General features: G+C 43.2%; 1 protein-coding gene across 1 annotated transcript; it reads right to left on the minus strand.

The window, feature by feature from the left end:
• Positions 1-902: 902 nt before the first annotated feature.
• nup160 (nucleoporin 160) lies at positions 903-17300 on the minus strand. Its single transcript, XM_032587588.1, has 34 exons — positions 17129-17300; positions 15741-15849; positions 15450-15660; positions 14734-14956; positions 14468-14658; positions 13490-13726; positions 13310-13407; positions 13155-13239; positions 12875-12943; positions 11026-11109; positions 10470-10640; positions 9533-9632; positions 9270-9435; positions 9019-9152; positions 8776-8930; positions 7767-7903; positions 7618-7688; positions 6803-6953; positions 6656-6725; positions 5937-6035; positions 5727-5846; positions 5555-5650; positions 5384-5478; positions 5090-5186; positions 4284-4389; positions 3793-3953; positions 3651-3711; positions 2899-3015; positions 2681-2804; positions 2501-2599; positions 1733-1874; positions 1376-1501; positions 1189-1284; positions 903-1088 (listed from the first exon to the last, which is right to left on the minus strand). Exons 1-34 carry the CDS (start codon positions 17217-17219, stop codon positions 990-992), a joined length of 4191 nt encoding a protein of 1396 aa, XP_032443479.1. The 5' UTR covers positions 17220-17300; the 3' UTR covers positions 903-989.
• Positions 17301-18400: the final 1100 nt, after the last annotated feature.

Consider the following 18400-nt stretch of genomic DNA (forward strand, 5'->3'; position numbering starts at 1 on the left):
AAATGTTTATTTTAGTTGTTAGTGGAATTGTGCTTTGCCCGTTAGACTTGTGAACAAAAGGAGACAAAATTTGACAGGAAATGATCCCAAGGAATGTGGGCTGCTTTCAAAAATAATTCCCAGATTCATAGACACGCCCAACTGAGGCCCCAGAAATGAGGCCCATTTCTGCTCCGATTTGACAGAAAAGTCTTTAACTTGAACACTTCCAGCTCTGTTAGAGGGTCTGTGGAAAACACATCCTGTTTTCCTGGAATCACTTTCCTCAAATACAGACACACACACACATTGACAGAATTCAATTGAAGCAGACAGCCTTTCGTTTCCCCAACAAAATTCCTAATGGATTACACACTTGTTTGAATTAGAGTCTTTGTGAGGATCTACGAGGCTCAGAGTGAATTTCCTCAGAAAAAACTTAGATGTTACACAACTGCTGTCGTTTTCTCCATTTCTAACTTCTGGAATATATTTTCTGAGTCTATAAATGTTGTGTAGTGACTATGAACATTTTAAATTTGATATTTTAGACAAAAGCCGTTTTAAATTTTTTTTAAATATAATTGTTAGACTCTCAAAACATGCAAAGCCTTGTATCTAATGCCGATGCCTGAACACCTTTGTGCCTCAATGTCTCCTCCCCCTCTTGATTCAGCAGCCAAACAAAAGACACGTACATGAACAAACTTCGTTTTGTTTTGCTGAGATTTTAACAGTCAGCCAAGCTGGGAAAGAGGTCGGGGAGAACCACAGCTCCAGAGATCCACTCGGCTATAAGGTCTGGACCAGAGGGAGGCATTCTGCTTCTAGTGTTGGGTAAAATCATGAAACCGGAGTCTTTATCCATCTTTCCGTTTATCTTTAAGATCTAAAAATTTATGTCAGAGTAACAACAGTAAAAGAAATGTTAGAAAAGAATTTAATTAGAAGATTTACACATAAAAAACAAATAGAAAACTGGTAGATGATCCGGGTGGCAGCGACTCGTCTCATGCTGCCACTCGTCTCTGAGAGGCGAGTCGGTGTTCCGTCGTCTGTTGCACCATGTTGTGATACTCGTCCAGTTTGTCTCGAACTTTGATGTGAAGCTAGAAAGAAAAAAAAAAAAAGAAAGAATATTTCCTGAGTTACACTCGAGCAGGGAAGTGGGTAAACAAAAAGCTGGGATGCAAACAGGAAGTGACTCACGTTGCCGTGTGTTTGTGTCTCGCTCAAGGCGTGCAGAAGCTGATCGATGGTGGTGTACGGTAGCCAGGCGGGCGGCGACGTGGCTGACAGAGGCCTCTGGAGGAAAAAAAAACAAAAACAGGAACAATAAAAAACATTAAATTACTCTACCAAAAACCCTGACAGCAACGGCTGAGAGAACCCGTACCTCAATCCCAAAGTACTGATGTCCACGGCCGAGGACGGCGTCCACGTACTCCAACACGAGCTCCGCGGCTGATTCTAAGAGGTCAAAGTTCAGCAGGAGACGCAGCAGTGAGGGAGCGTCCACACACTAGAAAATATAAACAGGGTATCCACAGATAAACAAATACACAAGGTAACCACAAATTACACAACAGGTAAATATACACACACGTTTTAATTGGACTTTCATGTCGCACCGATCACCGATGGACTTCAGTTCATTCAGAACATCTAAAAAATCAATAAACCGATGAACCGAAGATTGTTGAGGTCAAATAACAGCTCAGCTGTTGAAAAGTGTAACCCCGCCCCCTCTCACCTTGTAGGATTGCAGTAGCCAATCAGGCAGCGGCACACCATGTGACAGCAGCTTGTGGATGACGTGGCGGTGATGCTGCCCGTTGGTGGAGGGATACCTGTCCAGGTAGGAGGCCAGCAGCCGCCAGGCCTCGTCTGTGGCACTGAGGAAGAGTCCCAGTGGTTACAGATCAGTCTGCAGTTCTGCTGCTTATTGATCAATTGATTGATCAGCGTGATTATCACAGAGCTAGGTAATAAATCAATAATATATGTTGTGACAGACTGGATATCAAAAGATATGATATGTCTGATAGAATGTTTAATAATTTCACTGAACTCTGAGCCAGAACTGCACAGCATTCTGGGAGATGTAGGCAGAGGTAATCTCTCACGGTCGGCAAAACATGGTGAGTGGCAACTAACTCACTCATTCTTTGGTTACCTAGCAACAACCTGCTGAGTAACTTGAAGCAACTAACTCACTCATTCTTTGGTTACCTAGCAACAACCTGCTGAGTAACTTGAAGCAGTTTCATGTTTCACCACAGTGTCTCATAACTAATTACAAATAAAAACCAGTGTGGAGTGAAAGGAGAACAAGAGAAAAACAACCAGAGGAAAAACTGGATAAAACATGACAGATCATGTCACCAGGTTGGCAGAATTTCAGATATTTAAAACAAAAAAAACCTCATCAATAATTATCAATATTAACTGATATTAAACACATATGGTGACATGTTTTTCAGTCATATCACCCAGTCCTAGATTATTAGCGACAACGCACCTGGACTCTTTAGTGTTAACGACAGAGAGCTGGTTAGCAGCCAACCAGCTCCAAGCTTCACTCTGAGGCTCCTCCCCCCCGGACTGCAGCTGGATGCATCTGGACAGGTAAACAACAAGGCAGGTAATCAGACACGGAGAGAAGAGCAGGCGGAGGGAGCAGGTTTTCCTGTGAACCCACTTGAAGGCCAGGGCGTCGAAGATAGGACTCAGATCCAGTTTGAAGATGCGACTGAGCGACAGAGCAGAGTCGAAGAGTCCAGTTTGGACCAGGAGCAGAACCAGCTCGACTGCAGACGCGCTGCCTGGATCAGAGAGTGACAACCATCAGCCGGTCGATCAACAGTTCAGGATAAATTGATTACTTCATCAATTTATTCTCAGCTCATCGCCGCATACCTGCGATGGCTGCTGATGGCGGGTGGTGCTGAGCCAGAGTGAGGCGAGCTCGGGACAGGAAGTACTCCTTCTCCAGGTCATGGAGCTCCAGGATGTCCACCTGTCGCCTACCTGCAGCTGCAGAAACACACTCAGGATTCACACACTTCTCCCGCAGTAACATGCAAGTACATTTGACGCATCTTCAAGTTTTCAAACTGATCTAGAAGAACACTTTGGAGATAAAACAATACAAATGAATTAAAGAATACATATCATTTTTACTGTTAATAACTTTTTGTGGCACTATTCCACAGCAGGACAGAGTAAACTAAAATACAACATTTTATGTTTTGAAAAGTCTCTCTTACACACCTGACAGGACTGAGAAAGTTACAAAAAACAAAAAAACTCCAAAAAAAAAAGGCTCTTGCTAATTTGTTTCGCATTTAGCAAATATAAATAATTTTGTTAATTTTAGCTAAGTTAAAACAAGAGACATTTGGTTTGATTAAACTTCAGAGAGTGAGGAAAAAAACATCTACTATCTTTAATTACTTGGTTTAAATAATGTTTCCAAATTAAGACTTCATACAGAAAGCAAGCACTTTCCAAATCTTGAAAGACTCATCGAAGCTCAAGCTTTTTCAAGGATTTCAAGCAAGGTGCTTGAAATCCTTGATTTCCTTGAAATCCTTGATTTCAAGCACCTTGAACCCTGGACTCTGGATCAGCTCCAGACTCCCAAGCCCACTCACAGGACGGCACCTCACCTGGCTCTGCTGGAAACTCTCCATCTGAGTTCCTCTTTGGAGACGCTCCGGGTCGCTCGTACTGCAGTAGAAACACAGTTAAATGCACACACACTGCTGTGTTACTGGGTGTGAATGTTGCTGTGTGTGTGTGTGTACGTACTGTGCTCCCGGACACCGGTTGGACGATCCAGGCGTATTCGGGCCTGATGAGGCGCAGACAGTTGAGCGCAGCGAGGTAGCAGTTCACCTGTTTCTGCAGACCGAGTCGAGTTCGAACCTCCCGGCCGAGACGCATCCCAAACTCAAACATGACTGTCCCCGCTGAGAGACAGACAGATGGACTCACATCAGTGGTTCTGGCTTTAATTTTAGTGCTAAGAGACCAGTGAGACCAGTCTAGCACTGGGACTAGTTTAGAGCAGGGGTGCCCAAAGTCGGTCCTCGAGGGCCGGCATCCTGCACGTTTTAGTTCTCTCCCTGGTGGTAGTAACAACCTTTTCAGCATGTCAATGTTCTTCTTAGGCCTCTAACGAGCCATCATTTGGTCCAGGTGCGTTAAACCAGGGAGAACTAAAACATGCAGGATGCCGGCCCTCCAGGACCGACTTTGGGCACCACTGGTTTAGAGCAAAGAGAGCCTCTGAGCCCAACCTTTCCTGTAGTTGTGTCGGGTGATGTGGAAGGCGTACAGAAGCTCGTAGTAATTGTGTGTCAGCAGATCCAGACCGCGAGCACGAGACTCAATGATGCCGACCACCTGGGGGTCACATGACCACAATGTCAGATCTGAACCATGGTGTAGCTGCAGCTTCATGACAAACACACGGGTCATATAAGATCCGCCACCAGCAGAAGAAAATGACCAGAAGATCCATGTGGACCATTGAATCCAACTTGATCAGTAGGAGGAAGGAAACTACCAAAAGTTCAAAAATCACTCCCCATACCCGACGGTATCCGATCATTAATGATCATCAATGATAACTGATCACCGCCAATTTTTGTGGTAGTATCTAAGTTTTGAAAATGTTAGGTCTCACCTCATCATATTGTTTATTGTGATCAATTTCTAATCATAAGAATTTTGATTTATTATTGTCACAATAAAGTCCAATTAATGATGTTTAAAATCCCCCAAAACTGCCCGTATTGTCAGGGTTGTTATTTTTACTACTTTCTCAGTAGACAGCAATAAAATCAAATTTGAAAATAGGATTAAATGCAACTATCATGTGCAGGTTAGTGACACAAATCACACTTTTTTATGTGACTGGTGTCCTAAAGACATGCTATAAAGAACGTTTTTTTTTCCAGAACAATACTTGTGTTTGTTGGGCTGTAGTTGCTATACAGATATATAGTTCCCTGAAAAAGTAAAAAGTTCTTATCGTCACGTTTATCGTTGTTACAATAGTACCAGAAAATATTGTGAAAATGTTAAATCCACCCGCCCCTACCTCATCATGCAGGTTCATGTAGGGAAACTGGACCAGGTCCTGCAGCTGGGAGCGTTCGCAGAGCACCACGACCAGCTGACGGAGACAATCCAGCTGCCTGGAAAACAAACAGGAGTTCAGCTGTTTCCCATGTAAACTGGATCTGATTTTAATCAGGACTGGTCTGCTGAGACTTAAACGACATAAACACGAGCAGATCGCTGGGATCCATCAGAAGATCACACACAAACAAAGCTTGATCTGAAACTGGGAGAGATCCGCTCCCCCAGGTTCTGTGCGTGCGTCTGGACGTACATGCTGCTGTCGGGGTTCTGGGTCAGAGCTTCATAAGCTTCACTGTTGTGTCCCAAATCCAGGTGATGTTTGAAGATTCTCGTCCACAGCGCCGCCTGCGGGCAGATACACACGCCAGCATGTTCACCTGTTCATGCTTCCCACCTGCAGCAACAGGCCACGCCCACATACCTGACAGTGGACGTCATCGTCTGCTTCTGCTATGGCCAGGGAGGCGAGCTGGATGACGAGCTCAGGAAGACCCACGTCCTCCAGCAGCCGCAGCACCTGATCACACACAGGACAGGTGAGTGTGATCTCATGCAGGCGGTCCTGCAGCGGCGACACACCTGAGCGTTTTTACCTTGTTGTAGTACTGCAGCCTCGGACTGGCCGCCGCCTCCTCGTCCTCGCTGCCTGTCAGCTTCATTAGAAACTCCTCCCTCTCCACCTCTGTCGCCGCCTCCTGGAAACACCGCAGAGCCTAGGGCCACGCACACACGACAGGAAGTGATGTCAAGATCTCAGGTAAGCAGGCTGAAAGGTTATGGAGGCAGCAGAATGTTCCCCCTACCTTCTGGCCCTCTCCGTTGGCCAGGTGACACTGAGCCAGCATGAAGCGGCAAGAGCCGATGTTCACCTGACACCAAGGGCCAACCAGACGCACGAACTCCTGCAGGGGGACAGGAGGGACACGTGAGACAAAGGCGAGGAGGAAGATGTGTTCTGTGAATCGAAAGCATCAAACCTTTGCCTGACAGAAACACTGCAAAAAGACAAAGCTTTACCAAGTAGTTTTGGTCTAGTTTCTAGTGCAAATATCTTAGTAAACTTCAAATAAGACAAACTTACAAGTAACTTTTCAGCAAGATATAGAGGCTTGTTTTAAGTAAATAATTTCTTAATAAAGAGTACTTGTTCCATTGGCAGATTATTTCACTTATAAAGAGACATTTTCCCCATGTTATAAGTTAATGCAAGTACTTTTTCATCAAACAATTAAGGAATTGTTTTAGTAAGATTTTGTGTTTTTGCAATGAAAGTCCCGCAAGAAGCAAATAAATAAATAAAATGCATAAAGATGAAATAGGTCTGCCACAACAAGATGTACCAATTTACATTTTATTGCCTTAATTTTAGATACTTGAATTTAAAATTTTGTAAGGTCGCACAGACCCCCCACAGAGACATCAGAACCAGCAGGACCTGATTCAGCTTGATTAATCAAACAGAAGCTGGACCAGATGTGAAGATCATTTGGGTCTGTTCTGTTCAGACACAAACCCGACTCACCTGCAGCTGAGTAAACTGACAGTTGGCCATCAGACACTCTGGGAACTGGAAGCCAGGGTTACTGGGCCAGCTGGGACAAACCAGTTAAGACAAACACTCAGGAACAGAAGGAATGTGAGACTCGCTCCTCGTTCTGATGAAGGATACAGAAGCTGAGCCAGCAGCTGGACAACAGTGGAGGTCATGTGAGTCCAGAGGAGCGGAGAGTCGGGGTGCTGCTGGGAAAATATCTGGGAGACGATGATCCTTCTGGCTGCAGTCTGGTAGAAGAGCTCCAGGACCGTCTGAGGGTTCAGCACTGCAGAGACGGTTCGGATCAAAGCAGAGTCAGAGAAGTCCACTTCAACCTGAACACAACCTTTAGCAATCCCAATGAGCCCAGACTGTCTTCCTTCATGGTTTTACCAGAATGCAACAGCAGATTAATCCTTTCATTCAATAAATACCAACTATGAATAAACTTGATATTTAGCTGGATCAGAGCAGATTTTTTGATTTCAACGTTTTCAAACTGCAGCTCAGATCACTAACTTCAGGGACAAACTTCTCCCACAGGAAGAAAGAAGCTCAGAGGTCGACCTGTTTTTACTGAACGATAAATCAGCCCTGAAGTTATCGTGACAAACAACGTTTATGTCTTGAAAAAATTCTTGAAGTAATGTAATGCTAATGGTATAATAATGCAAGTACACCGTCTCAAAAATAAATAAGCTTTCAATTCTAACCAACACTGGAACTGGAAGACATTTAAAATACATAAAATAAATTAATAAATGAAACACTAAATAAAATAGACACTGAAGTCTCCGGAAAACAAATTGTCTTTCAAAAATACAGCTAGTTGGTATGAAAAGCAATCATACAAATGGAAGTGAATTTACCGTGCGATTAATTGATTTATTGCTTATTGCAGTAGGCCTTCTTAGAGGGAGCAGCCTTTGTGAGTGTGTGTGGTTTCTGACCTGATCGACCCGTCGATATGCTCGGTGTGTCCGACAGCTCCAGCGCTGTGAGGTGCTGCAGGTTCACATCTCTGAAACAACAACAGGAAGTCAGGGAGAGTCGTGCAGGATCTTCTCATCGGCGTACCTGTGTGTCTGCTCATACTCACATGGTGTCCATGGGAACGGAGGAGGCGAGGCTCTGACTGACGTGTTTGAGAAGGTGGTAGGAGGAGAGGAGGTGGGAGGTCCGCGGGATCAGATCCTGCTGGAGCTGCAGCAATTGGTTTCCACCGCCCAGAAACACCTGGACACACACACACAGTCAGCATGCAGAACAGATGAGGCAGAACCCTGAGCACACCTGGTCCACAGGTAACATCACCTGTTATCACACAAAGCAGCTGTTGGAAACGTGAATCTCTGTGTTAGCCATCAGCTCCAACCATCATAAATGAATCAGGACATTTATGTCTCTTCTAAAGTTGCTTTATTCAAAACAGAAGAAACTCTCAGCCATTTTCTGAAAGAAATGATTAGTCAGCGACTTTAAGTGTAACGTCAACTACTTTGGAGCTGCATGCATGTGATTAACTAATGATTATATTAGTAATTGATTAATCTATTGGTTATTCTGACAAGTAATCAAATGAAAAAATTGGCACATTTTGCAGGTTTTTCCCTTTAACCACTTCAGGCATTTTTATACATTAGAAATATGTTAAAATATAAATAATAAACAACTCAATTCCTTTTTTAAATAAGAAAATATGTTTTATTTTTGTCTAAAATGCAACTACATAACTCTCCTTTTGTGAACGCTTGGTCATTTAAAGCAAAGGATGCATCTGCAGTTAAAAATACTTCCAACATCAACGTGTGAAAAGTCAAATACAGCATAAGGTTGATCTGTTGATTATTTATTGCATTAATAAGTGGATAACAAAAGGTGCTTAACATGAGATTTTTTCTTTTCTTTTTTTTTTTACAGAATTTCAACCAAGTGAAGCATTTGAGTTCTGAGTATTTCCAGAATGTTTTTTAAAATCTTAAATGCAAAATGTATTTTTTGAGTCTGTATACTCCAGTTAACTATTAATCGATTACTAGGTTAGTTGATTATTTCAATAATCCATTAATGGTTTCAACACCACATGTGACGCTTCAGGTTGAACGTACGTTGTCTCCGAAGTGCAGGTAAAGCTTCTGCAGTATGAGCAGGTCTCTGCAGAACTGCGCTCGGGTCATGGCCATGTGGCAGACGCCCTGACAGATGACGGAGACGGCGCAGCTGCTGCCGTAGAGCTGAGACAGGCTCATCCTGACGTTCAGACCTGCAAGACACAGAGCAGGGATTACAGGATTACAGACGGGGGCGTTCACACCCACCAAACGCCCCTGTCTGCGTTTCGGGCCTTCTACCTGGAGCGACAGGCCCGTCTCCGCCCAGCTCAGAGTCCGTCTCCAGGTCCAGCTCCCTTAGCAGAGCCACCATGGCTGCTATGGGACTCCGGATATCCTGAAGTTTGTTCTGGATGTCTTCGATCACGCCATCTCTGCAGAAGAAAGGGCAATAGTTTGTTAAGCTCTTAACTGATTGGAACCACCAAAGAGTGGAAAATGTGTCTGATCTGGTCGGGTTCAGAGCCTGGCCTTCCCGTCAGGTGACCTACTTGTCGTTGCACACCATGTTTTCCAGGACCAGCTCGGCAGCTTTCTCAGGAGTCTGGAGGTACTCCAGAGCTTTCTCCATCTCGTACGCCATCTCTGCAGAAACGGCGTCGCTGACGAGCCGCAGAGTCCGGACCAGCTGCAGGATGTCTCGGGCCGCGTCGGGATCTGAGGGAGGACAGGAAGAACAGGCCGTGTGAACAGAGGAATTCATATTAAAACACGCAGAGCCGAGACATTCATCTGTGCAGCAGTGGTTGGTTACCGTCGCTGATGGGCGTGTCCTCCTCAGACAGCAGGTACGGATCGAGGGACAGGTACAGGTGATCCACAGCGAAACACGGCAGCAGGAACGAGACGAAGCCCTGAAGCAGAGACAGGAAAAACAGATCAACCTTCGACCTGTTGACCAGCTGCCACTACCGACAGATCTGATTGGACCAGCTGAGCAGAGACACCACTGCAAAAAAACACAAAATGAAGATCTACTTTCTGATCCAAACATCTTATTACACTTGAAATAAGACAAAATTAACTTCATATTGCTAATTAAAAAAAAGTACTAGTTATAAGTACAATAATCTGCTAGTGGAACAAGGCATATTTTCCATATTATATGTTGAATTGTCTTTTTCCACTGGCAGATTATTTAACTTATAACAAGTAGTTTGTTCTCAATATTTAAGTATTGACTTAAAACAAGATCCTGTAGCTTGCTGAAAAGTTACTCGTAGGATAGTTTTGTCTTATTCCAAGCGTAGCAAGATGTTTGTACTAGAAACTAGACCAAGAATATGTGGTAAGATTTTGTGTTTTTGCAATGCTGTGGTGGGGTTACATTGGTCAATAAACAATGTAACTTTATTTATATCTGAACTTTACTTTCATTTCAAGTGGACTGAAAAAGAAAGTTCAGTTGCTTTACATCTTAACACACAACTGAGCTTTATGAACAAAAATAGTGTTGTTCAGGACACAGAACAGGCCCCTACTGGGATATTTAGGATGAAAAGCACTGATGAAGACTCTAAAGTTTGAAATAACTTCCTGACTGTTTCCCATCAACTTGTTGTTCATAAAGTCCTTTGTTAATTTTTCTACAGGAATATTTTTCTGGATAAAAATCTAAGAGCCAATCAGGCAGCAACTAATCTGTGCTTCCCTGCTTTCACAGGTTAGTCAATGAGAGGCTCCGCCCCCACCTTACGGAGCAGACAGGCCATCCCGGTGTGGTGGCTGACCGTCAGGCCCAGCGGAGTGGACTCCACCTCCTGGTACTGCAGACAACAGGAGTAGAACCGGGACCAGAACTCCACCTGCAGCTGGCGGTACTCCTCCTGAGAAAACTCGAACTCTGTGACGCTGCTCTGCAGCTGCATGGAGGGAGAGTGTAGAAGGTGAATCAGCACAGGTGAGTTTAATGTTTCAGACAGCCTCTGAACACATTTAGAGATTATTTAGTGTGGCTGAAACTCTGTTGAATCATTTTCAGGAAGTCAACATGTTCAGCACACGTCTCACACACACACTCGCCTGGAAGAAGACGTCTGGTACTTTAGAAATAAGGTTGACTTATCTTTACCCACTGCCTGTTTCTTTGTTCTAAACAGAGTTTTGTGGGATAAATAACGTCCTGAAAGAGTTAGCCTGGTTTCAATCTTTAGGAATGTCACACTGCGCCACCTACTGCCCTGGTTTCACCAGGTATCTGTCACCACCTGCTCAACCATCTGCTGTTCAGGAAATCAAGATGGTTACCTCGCTCTCCACAGCCTGGGTCACCTCCTTCTTCAGATTCTCCCAGGATGGATCCAAGACCTTATCAGAGCCACGACGAAAGATCTGCAGAAACGACACAAAACTGTGAAGACGCAGCTCTGTTGTACACTTTTCTCACAGTAAAATTCAAGCATTTAAAAATCTTTCCAGCACCAGACTTTGGAAAGAAAAACAATACAAATTAACTAAAGAAGACAGGTTCAGTTCACTATTATATGATACACTGCCTGGCCAAAAAAAAAGTCGCCACCAAAAAATGGTCACACTCTCTAATATTTTGTTGGACCGCCTTTAGCTTTGATTACAGCCCGCATTTGCTGTGGCATGTCTGGACTCTGTGGTGGCCAATCCATGTGTGAAAAAGATGTCTCATGCTCCCTGAACCACTCTTTCACAATGTGAGCCCGATGAATCCTGGCATTGTCATCTTGGAATATGCCCGTTCCATTTGGGAAGACAAAATCCATTGATGGAATAACCTGGTCATTCAGTATATTCAGGTAGTCAGCTGACCTCATTCTTTGGGCACACAATGTTGCTGAACCTAGACCTGACCAACTGCAGCAACCCCAGATCATAGCACTGCCCCCACAGGCTTGTACAGTAGGCACTAGGCATGATGGGTGCATCACTTCACCTGCCTCTCTTCTTACCCTGATGCGCCCATCACTCTGGAACAGGGTAAATCTGGACTCATCAGACCACATGACCCTCTTCCATTCCTCCAGAGTCCAATCTTTATGCTCCCTAGCAAACTGAAGCCTTTTTTTCTGGTTAGCCTTACTGATTAGAGGTTTTCTTACGGCTACACAGCTGTTCCATCCCAACCCCTTGAGTTCCCTTCGCATTGTGCGTGTGGAAATGCTTTTGCGTTCACAATTAAACATACTCCTGAGTTCTGCTGTTGTTTTTCTTCGATTTGATTTGACCAAACGTTTAAGTAATCGCCGATCACGATCATTCAGGATTTTTTTCCGACCACATTTCTTCCTGGAAGACGATGGTTCCCCACCATCCTTCCAGTTTTTAATGATGCGTTGGACAGTTCTTAACCCAATTCTAGTAGTTTCTGCAATCTCCTTAGATGTTTTCTCTGCTTGATGCATGCCAATGATTTGACCCTTCTTAAACAGACTGACGTCTTTTCCACGACCACAGGATGTGTCTTTTGCCATGGTTGTTTAAGAAATGAGGAGTTACTCATTGCATCAGCTGGGGTTAAATAACTTGTTGCCAGCTGAAAGATAATTGCCTATGCAGTACTTATCCAATAGGAGGCTTGTACCTATTTGCTTAGTTAAATCCAGGTGGCAACTTTTTTTTTTGGCCAGGCAGTGAATAATATGTAGAATAAAAAATATTCTACATTCTGCAGCAGGGACAAGCTAATCTAAAATCTAACAGAATATTACGGTGTCTCTCTTACACACACCCTACACGCCTGACTGGTTTGAGAAAGTTACAAAAAAAATATATTTTAAAAAGGTTCTCGCTAAGTTTCTGGCATTTTGCAAACAGAATAATTTTGGTATTTCTGACTAACAAAAAAGAAGAAAAGTTTAGTCTGAATTAACTTCAGACAGAGAAAAAAATGTGTATATGTCTCTTTATCATCTTTAAATATATGATTTCAACTGTAAATAATGTTTTTCAAATTTAGGCTTTCAATCAAATGTTAGATTGCTATTTATTACCAAACTGTGAAGTTTGAATATCAAGCACTTTCAAACCTTGAAAACACCTAATTTAAATTCAAGCATTTCCAAGGATTTTAAGAACCCTCCAAACCTGTGAACTCCAGGCAAAAATGGCCGACAGGTGGACTCACCTGCAAGGCTCTGACGATAGCTGTCGCAGTGAAACGCAGCGGAGAGAAGAGATGCTCCAGGTAGGTCTCCTGAAACAGCAGCATGGAGGAGAGACGAAGCAGATAAACACAGAAAGTCTCGTCCCAAATAACACATTGAACCCACTATGGACCCAGTAAGTTCAGTACCAGAGCAACAAACTGCTACAGGCTCTAGAACAACCTGAAAATGATAAAGCTGCTGGACAGCCCTGATTACTGGGTGTATTTTTGTTTTTCGCTGGTGTGCGTCCGAACTTACCCTGGGGTCCAGGTCTACTCCTATTAAGACTTCTTCTTCTGGTGGTGGCTGAACAAACACCTGGTTCCACTGACCCGCTGTGTTGCTGGAAAGCAGAGACACTGAGTTTAAATCAGAACCTCTGAGACGGCAAAGCATGTAATGTTCCTACTTACTGTTCGAAGTTGATGTACTTGACCACGGCAGAGTTGGACTCGTCCACCCACAGAGCCCACACGTCGGTCGGGGTCAGGGCGAAGTCCACCAGAGTTTCCTGCAGCACAAAAAATCACATCAGATCAGTTTACGACAGAGCTGTCTCGTATATTTGGACCCGCAGTTCTACGGCGGCTCACCTGCGTGCTGAACAGAGAAGAGATGTGTTCCAGGCTGTAGCGGTTGTTGTCCGTGGCGACAAGCTGCAGGACGATGAATTGTCCTCTCTGCGGGACGGCCAGGTGCACGCACAGACACAGCCCGGTTCTGGATGAGAAGGCGAGCCTCAGACGGTGACCTTGACCCGACAGCCGCCTCACGCCTTTACAGGCCGGCATGTACTCCAACATGTCGGCCTCTAAGAGGCACGTCTGCTCCTGGGGAGGGAGACAGAACCACGTTCAGTTCAAGAAGGATCATGAGATATTTCTTGAAGTATCTGTTCAAGATACTTCAGTTCAAGAAATATCTTGCAGCCCTAAACAGCCCGGTTCTATTTAGGGCTGCAGCAAACAATTATTATAGCAATCAATTATTCTGACGATTAACTGGACAAAAAAAAAAAAAAAGGTACATTCTGCAGATGTTTTATTTAATCACTTTTTTGTGCAATATTAGAAATAAATTATGAAAATATAAACAAATTACTTTTTCAAATGAGAAAATAAGGATTTTATTGTCTATAACGCTGTAACATAGCATACCATTCTGTTTGACTTAACACCAATGCAGGGTTGATCTGTTGGCCTTCCTTTTCTGGATTAATCAATTAATAATTGGAAAACACAAGGAGATGTAATAGATTCTTTTACACAATTTCAACCGGTTGAAGCAAAACCCATTAGCCACTTTGGGTTACAAGGTATTTAAAGACAAAGTTTTTTTCTTTATATCTTAAATGCAAAATAAATATAGTTTTTGCACAGTTTTGGCTTAATTACTGCCCTGACTGTGTTCTTTCAGTAAATGGGCTTTTTGAGTTAATACTCCAGTTAAGGAATAATCGATTACTAAATTAGTTGATTATTTCAATAATCGATTAATCACAGTTAATAATTTCTGTCCTAGTTCTATTCTGATTAAGTTACAGAACATTTAGAGCCTCACAACAGACCCACCGTGAGCGACCACATGCGCAGCCGGTGATCCTGACACAGAGCGAAGATCAGCGAATCGTCCTCCTCCTCCCGGACCGCCAGATTCAGAACCAGGTCAGCCGGACTCTGCTCGCCCCGGATGGCGGTGGGCATCCAGCCGGAGATCCTCCTCATCATGGAGCTCCTCTTCAGCTCCACCACCGACACGCTGCCTGCAGACATGAGCACGGACACAGCTCGACTGCCTGCCCTCGCACACAGAATCACAGCGAGGTCGCGTGACTCACCCTGCGAATTGTGAGGTGGCAGCGTCACCACTGTGATGCCTCCTGCAGGCGCAGCCAGAGCAAAGTGAGCGTCTCCGGGAAAACTGAGCCATGCCGTCACAGCGCCAGGAATCGCCGTGTGCCCCGCCCAGCCGGGGATTACGGCGCAGTGGGCCGGGTCCTGAAGGTCAAGCTTCATCACATCGGTGAAGACAGATTGCATGTGGCGCTCTGTAACCAGCTCCTGGAACAAAACAACGTCCATCACGGATCATGTGTTATATCAGCAACAACACACGTCAAGAAACGCAATAACACAAAATCTTATCAAGTATTTTTGGTCTAGTTTCCAGCGCAAATGTCTGTAAAAAATGCTACTTGTAAGTTAAATCTGCTAGTGGAGCAAGACATTTTTCCATGTCTTAAGTTTAAATGAAAGTTCCACTGGCAGATTATATCACTTGTAGTTAGTACTTCTTCATCAACATTAAGGAATTATTGACTTAAAATGAGCTCCTATAATGTGCTTGTCTTATTTCAAGAGTATTACGATATTTGCACTAGAAACTAGACCAAAAAGACTTGGCAAGATTTTGGTTTTGCAACGCAGAGTTTATCTGGAGCAGAGAAGAAGTCCGAGAAGAATCTGCCAATTAGCTGCAGGCTGGAAGGCTGCAGAAGAAGCTCAGCAGATCGTTCAGATTGAGGAACTGGAAACATTGCTGATGGGAACTCACGCTGCGGTACATGCGCGCCGGATGAGGAAGAACCAGTCTGTGGACAGTATGATTGGTGCAGATGAGGATGATGATGTTGTTTAGGGTCTCGTGGACGGTGACTCCACCAGCCAGGACGCTGCAGTAGGTGAACTTCAGTCTGACACCATTATTCAGCAGGTTGGTGTCCAGAGACTCCTCCACCAGTTGCACTGTGTCCCCTGACGTCCACCTGAAGCAAAACCAGAGAAGACTCGAACATAGCAGCAACCAATATTGTTTTAGAAAAGCCACGATGTGTCACCCACTCACCAGTGGATGAAGCGGTTGCTGGTGACAGACAGCAGCTTGCCACTCTCATTGTAATGGAATGCTCCGGCGCTGTCTGCAAACTTTAACCCGCCTGGAGGAGCGCTTACACCTGCAGATAGGCGTGGTAAGTTGTTAGCCACAGAAATGGGACACTGGACAATCAGGAGTGGGATCTCAGCAGAGTGAAGCTCGATTCCCCCATAGACTATCTTTGTTTTCATCAGTGTACAGACTGCAAAGCTTGGTTCCTAACAATCCCAGTTTAACTTCAGCTGAACTTTCACTGAACTGCTGGATGTTTGTCTTTCGGACTCAAGTATGTTTGCACTTTAATTCTAAAAATTACATAAATCAACCATATTTGTGGAATTTATTCTCCAGATGTCAGCTTTCCTTCATTGCATCTTGGCAGCCTTCAGTATCACGCTATTTTGCTTTTTAAGCATTTCTTGTTGGAAAAAAGTTTTTCATCCTTGCATTAATTTCCATTTACTATGGTGCTGAAAGACTACTTACACAGATTTCTTCTGATTTTCTCTAACATCAAACAGAGTAAATACAAAAAGGTGTTTTTACATGTTCATTTCTTTGATCAAGGGAAAAGCTATCCAAAAGAATCTGGTCCTGAAAAAATAATTGTCTAATAAACTTAATAACTGGTTGTGCCACCATTTGCATCAACAACTACCCTTAAACTTTTATGATATCAGGGTCAAAGGAGACTGATCCAGTTGTGTGGAAACACAATATATCAGCATAACAACGCCCAGTGTCAGTCAACCCTTAACATATCGGAATTGGTCCAGCAGATGTTTATTTCCATGTTGTTGTCTTTTTGGGTTTCTGGATGGGGTTGGCCATGTGGTATTTGTTTGGGCATGTGACAATGATGCAGTCCAGCATTGTGGGGTGTAAAAGGTCTTCCGCCAAAAGGATATCGCATTTGGCCTACTTTCTAATATCGGTGCATGCTTCCCCTCATTTTGCAAAGCACTTATAATCTCCCACACAAAGTAGGTCTAAGAATGGTTCTGATTGGATCCAGACGTTTGATCAGAACCGGAAAAAGCAGTAGATTTGACGGTCTGAACTATTTAAGGAGACTGGTCTGTGTGTTGATGCCAGTATGAGCCAGTAACTAATTAACTCCTATTAACAGTTAATAAGCCTCATTTATTGACGAGGCTTATTAACTGGTGCCTGACCTGCTTAAACCCAGCTGTCTGGTGCCCATCACCGCACCGCTAGAACCAGTGAGGACCATGAGCACAGACAGATAGCAGCACTGCTAGCTGGTGTTAGCTTCAACCTGCCGGTCCAACTGCTTTTACAGTACATTTAGAACCAGAACTCAGTTCCGCCTGCATCCGTCAGAACCTGACTCTCACCTGGACTCACTGTGACCTCTCGGAATCGCCGTTCCGCTTCCCGCCCGAACCCGCAGATCTCCACGAGACTGCGCTCCAAAACAGCCGCCATCTTCTCTTCCTGGTTGCGTGCCAGGCCACGGCTGCGCGCGCCGGTCTTTCAAACAGCTTTTAGTTCACAGACACAGAAAAGGGAACGCCCCTCCTCCTCATTGGCTAAGCTGCGTTGTGGAAACGTTACGTCACAGACACGCAAAGCTGCTGGAAAACGGAGTTATTTTTACGTAAACACATTATTCTGATGGCTTCAAAATACAAAGAATCTTTACAATGAATAATTACTGTCACTGGTGCAGGAACAAGGAAATATAGTTTAAAAACTCTTCTCAGGGACAAAGTGCAGAAGTCAGACTATATAAATTAAAATAGTCTGCCTGTATTAAAAGAATATTCTTTCAGCTATTTTAATGAGTGGGTGTGAAACTGTTTAAATGAAAAAAACATCAAGTTACTGCTATTAATAATAATAATAATTACTTTTATTATTATTATTCATTATTTTTATTGAGGGGGGGGGGGGGGGTGAATTTCCATTAAAACTGAGTTGGATGCATTTTTATTACGTTTATTTTTATTACGTAATAAAAATTATAAACGTAATTTTTATTACGTTTATAGTCATATACTCATGAGTATATTAGGACAAAAATATTTCCGTTTTCTTAAAGCTGCTGCAAAAATGTGATTTTTTGAAACTTAAAATAACAAAAAGTTTAAAACTATTTCAGCTCCACATTTTTGTTTTAAACTACAAAAATATGAAATAAAGTTTTGATCTTATGCAAGCTCTTTAGGAATCAGCTATAGAAACAATCGTTTTTAAACTAGTTGTTTAAAAATGCTTTCATATACAAGTTAAATATTTATTATTAACCCTTATAAGTGCATAGGTTTTCTAACCTATGCGCAAAATTTATTTCTTGGTTGTATCTATATTTAAAAACAGTAATATCAAGAGTTAAAAATCTTTAAAATTTTGATATTAAAAGTTAAAATAACTTTAATATTATAATTAAAGTCGCAGAACCTTTAATTTCTGCGGCTACAAACAAGAAATACATAAAAATGTATATCAGAATGTATATCAGAGAAAGCTAATTCTCCATAATAATGCAGGTCAGTATAAATTAGTCTTCACTTATTTGTTTTTTTTTTAGCCAATGTTTCGTCTGGGAATCGAAAACTCTAAGATCAGTTTCCATTTGTATTCCTGGAGGTGGGGTCTCTCTGTGC

Source organism: Xiphophorus hellerii, chromosome 2 (assembly GCF_003331165.1).
Source record: "Xiphophorus hellerii strain 12219 chromosome 2, Xiphophorus_hellerii-4.1, whole genome shotgun sequence".
Classification (NCBI taxonomy): Eukaryota; Metazoa; Chordata; class Actinopteri; order Cyprinodontiformes; family Poeciliidae; genus Xiphophorus; species Xiphophorus hellerii.

Coding starts and splice junctions, on each gene's coding strand:
- nup160 (XM_032587588.1), bottom strand. CDS start 17,219: ATGGCGGCTGTTTTGGAGCGCAGTCTCGTGGAGATCTGCGGGTTCGGG. Junction 9,153..9,269: donor AACATGGTGTGCAACGACAA/GTAGGTCACCTG, acceptor TTTCTTCTGCAG/AGATGGCGTGATCGAAGACA. Junction 1,875..2,500: donor GTTAACACTAAAGAGTCCAG/GTGCGTTGTCGC, acceptor ACTCTTCCTCAG/TGCCACAGACGAGGCCTGGC.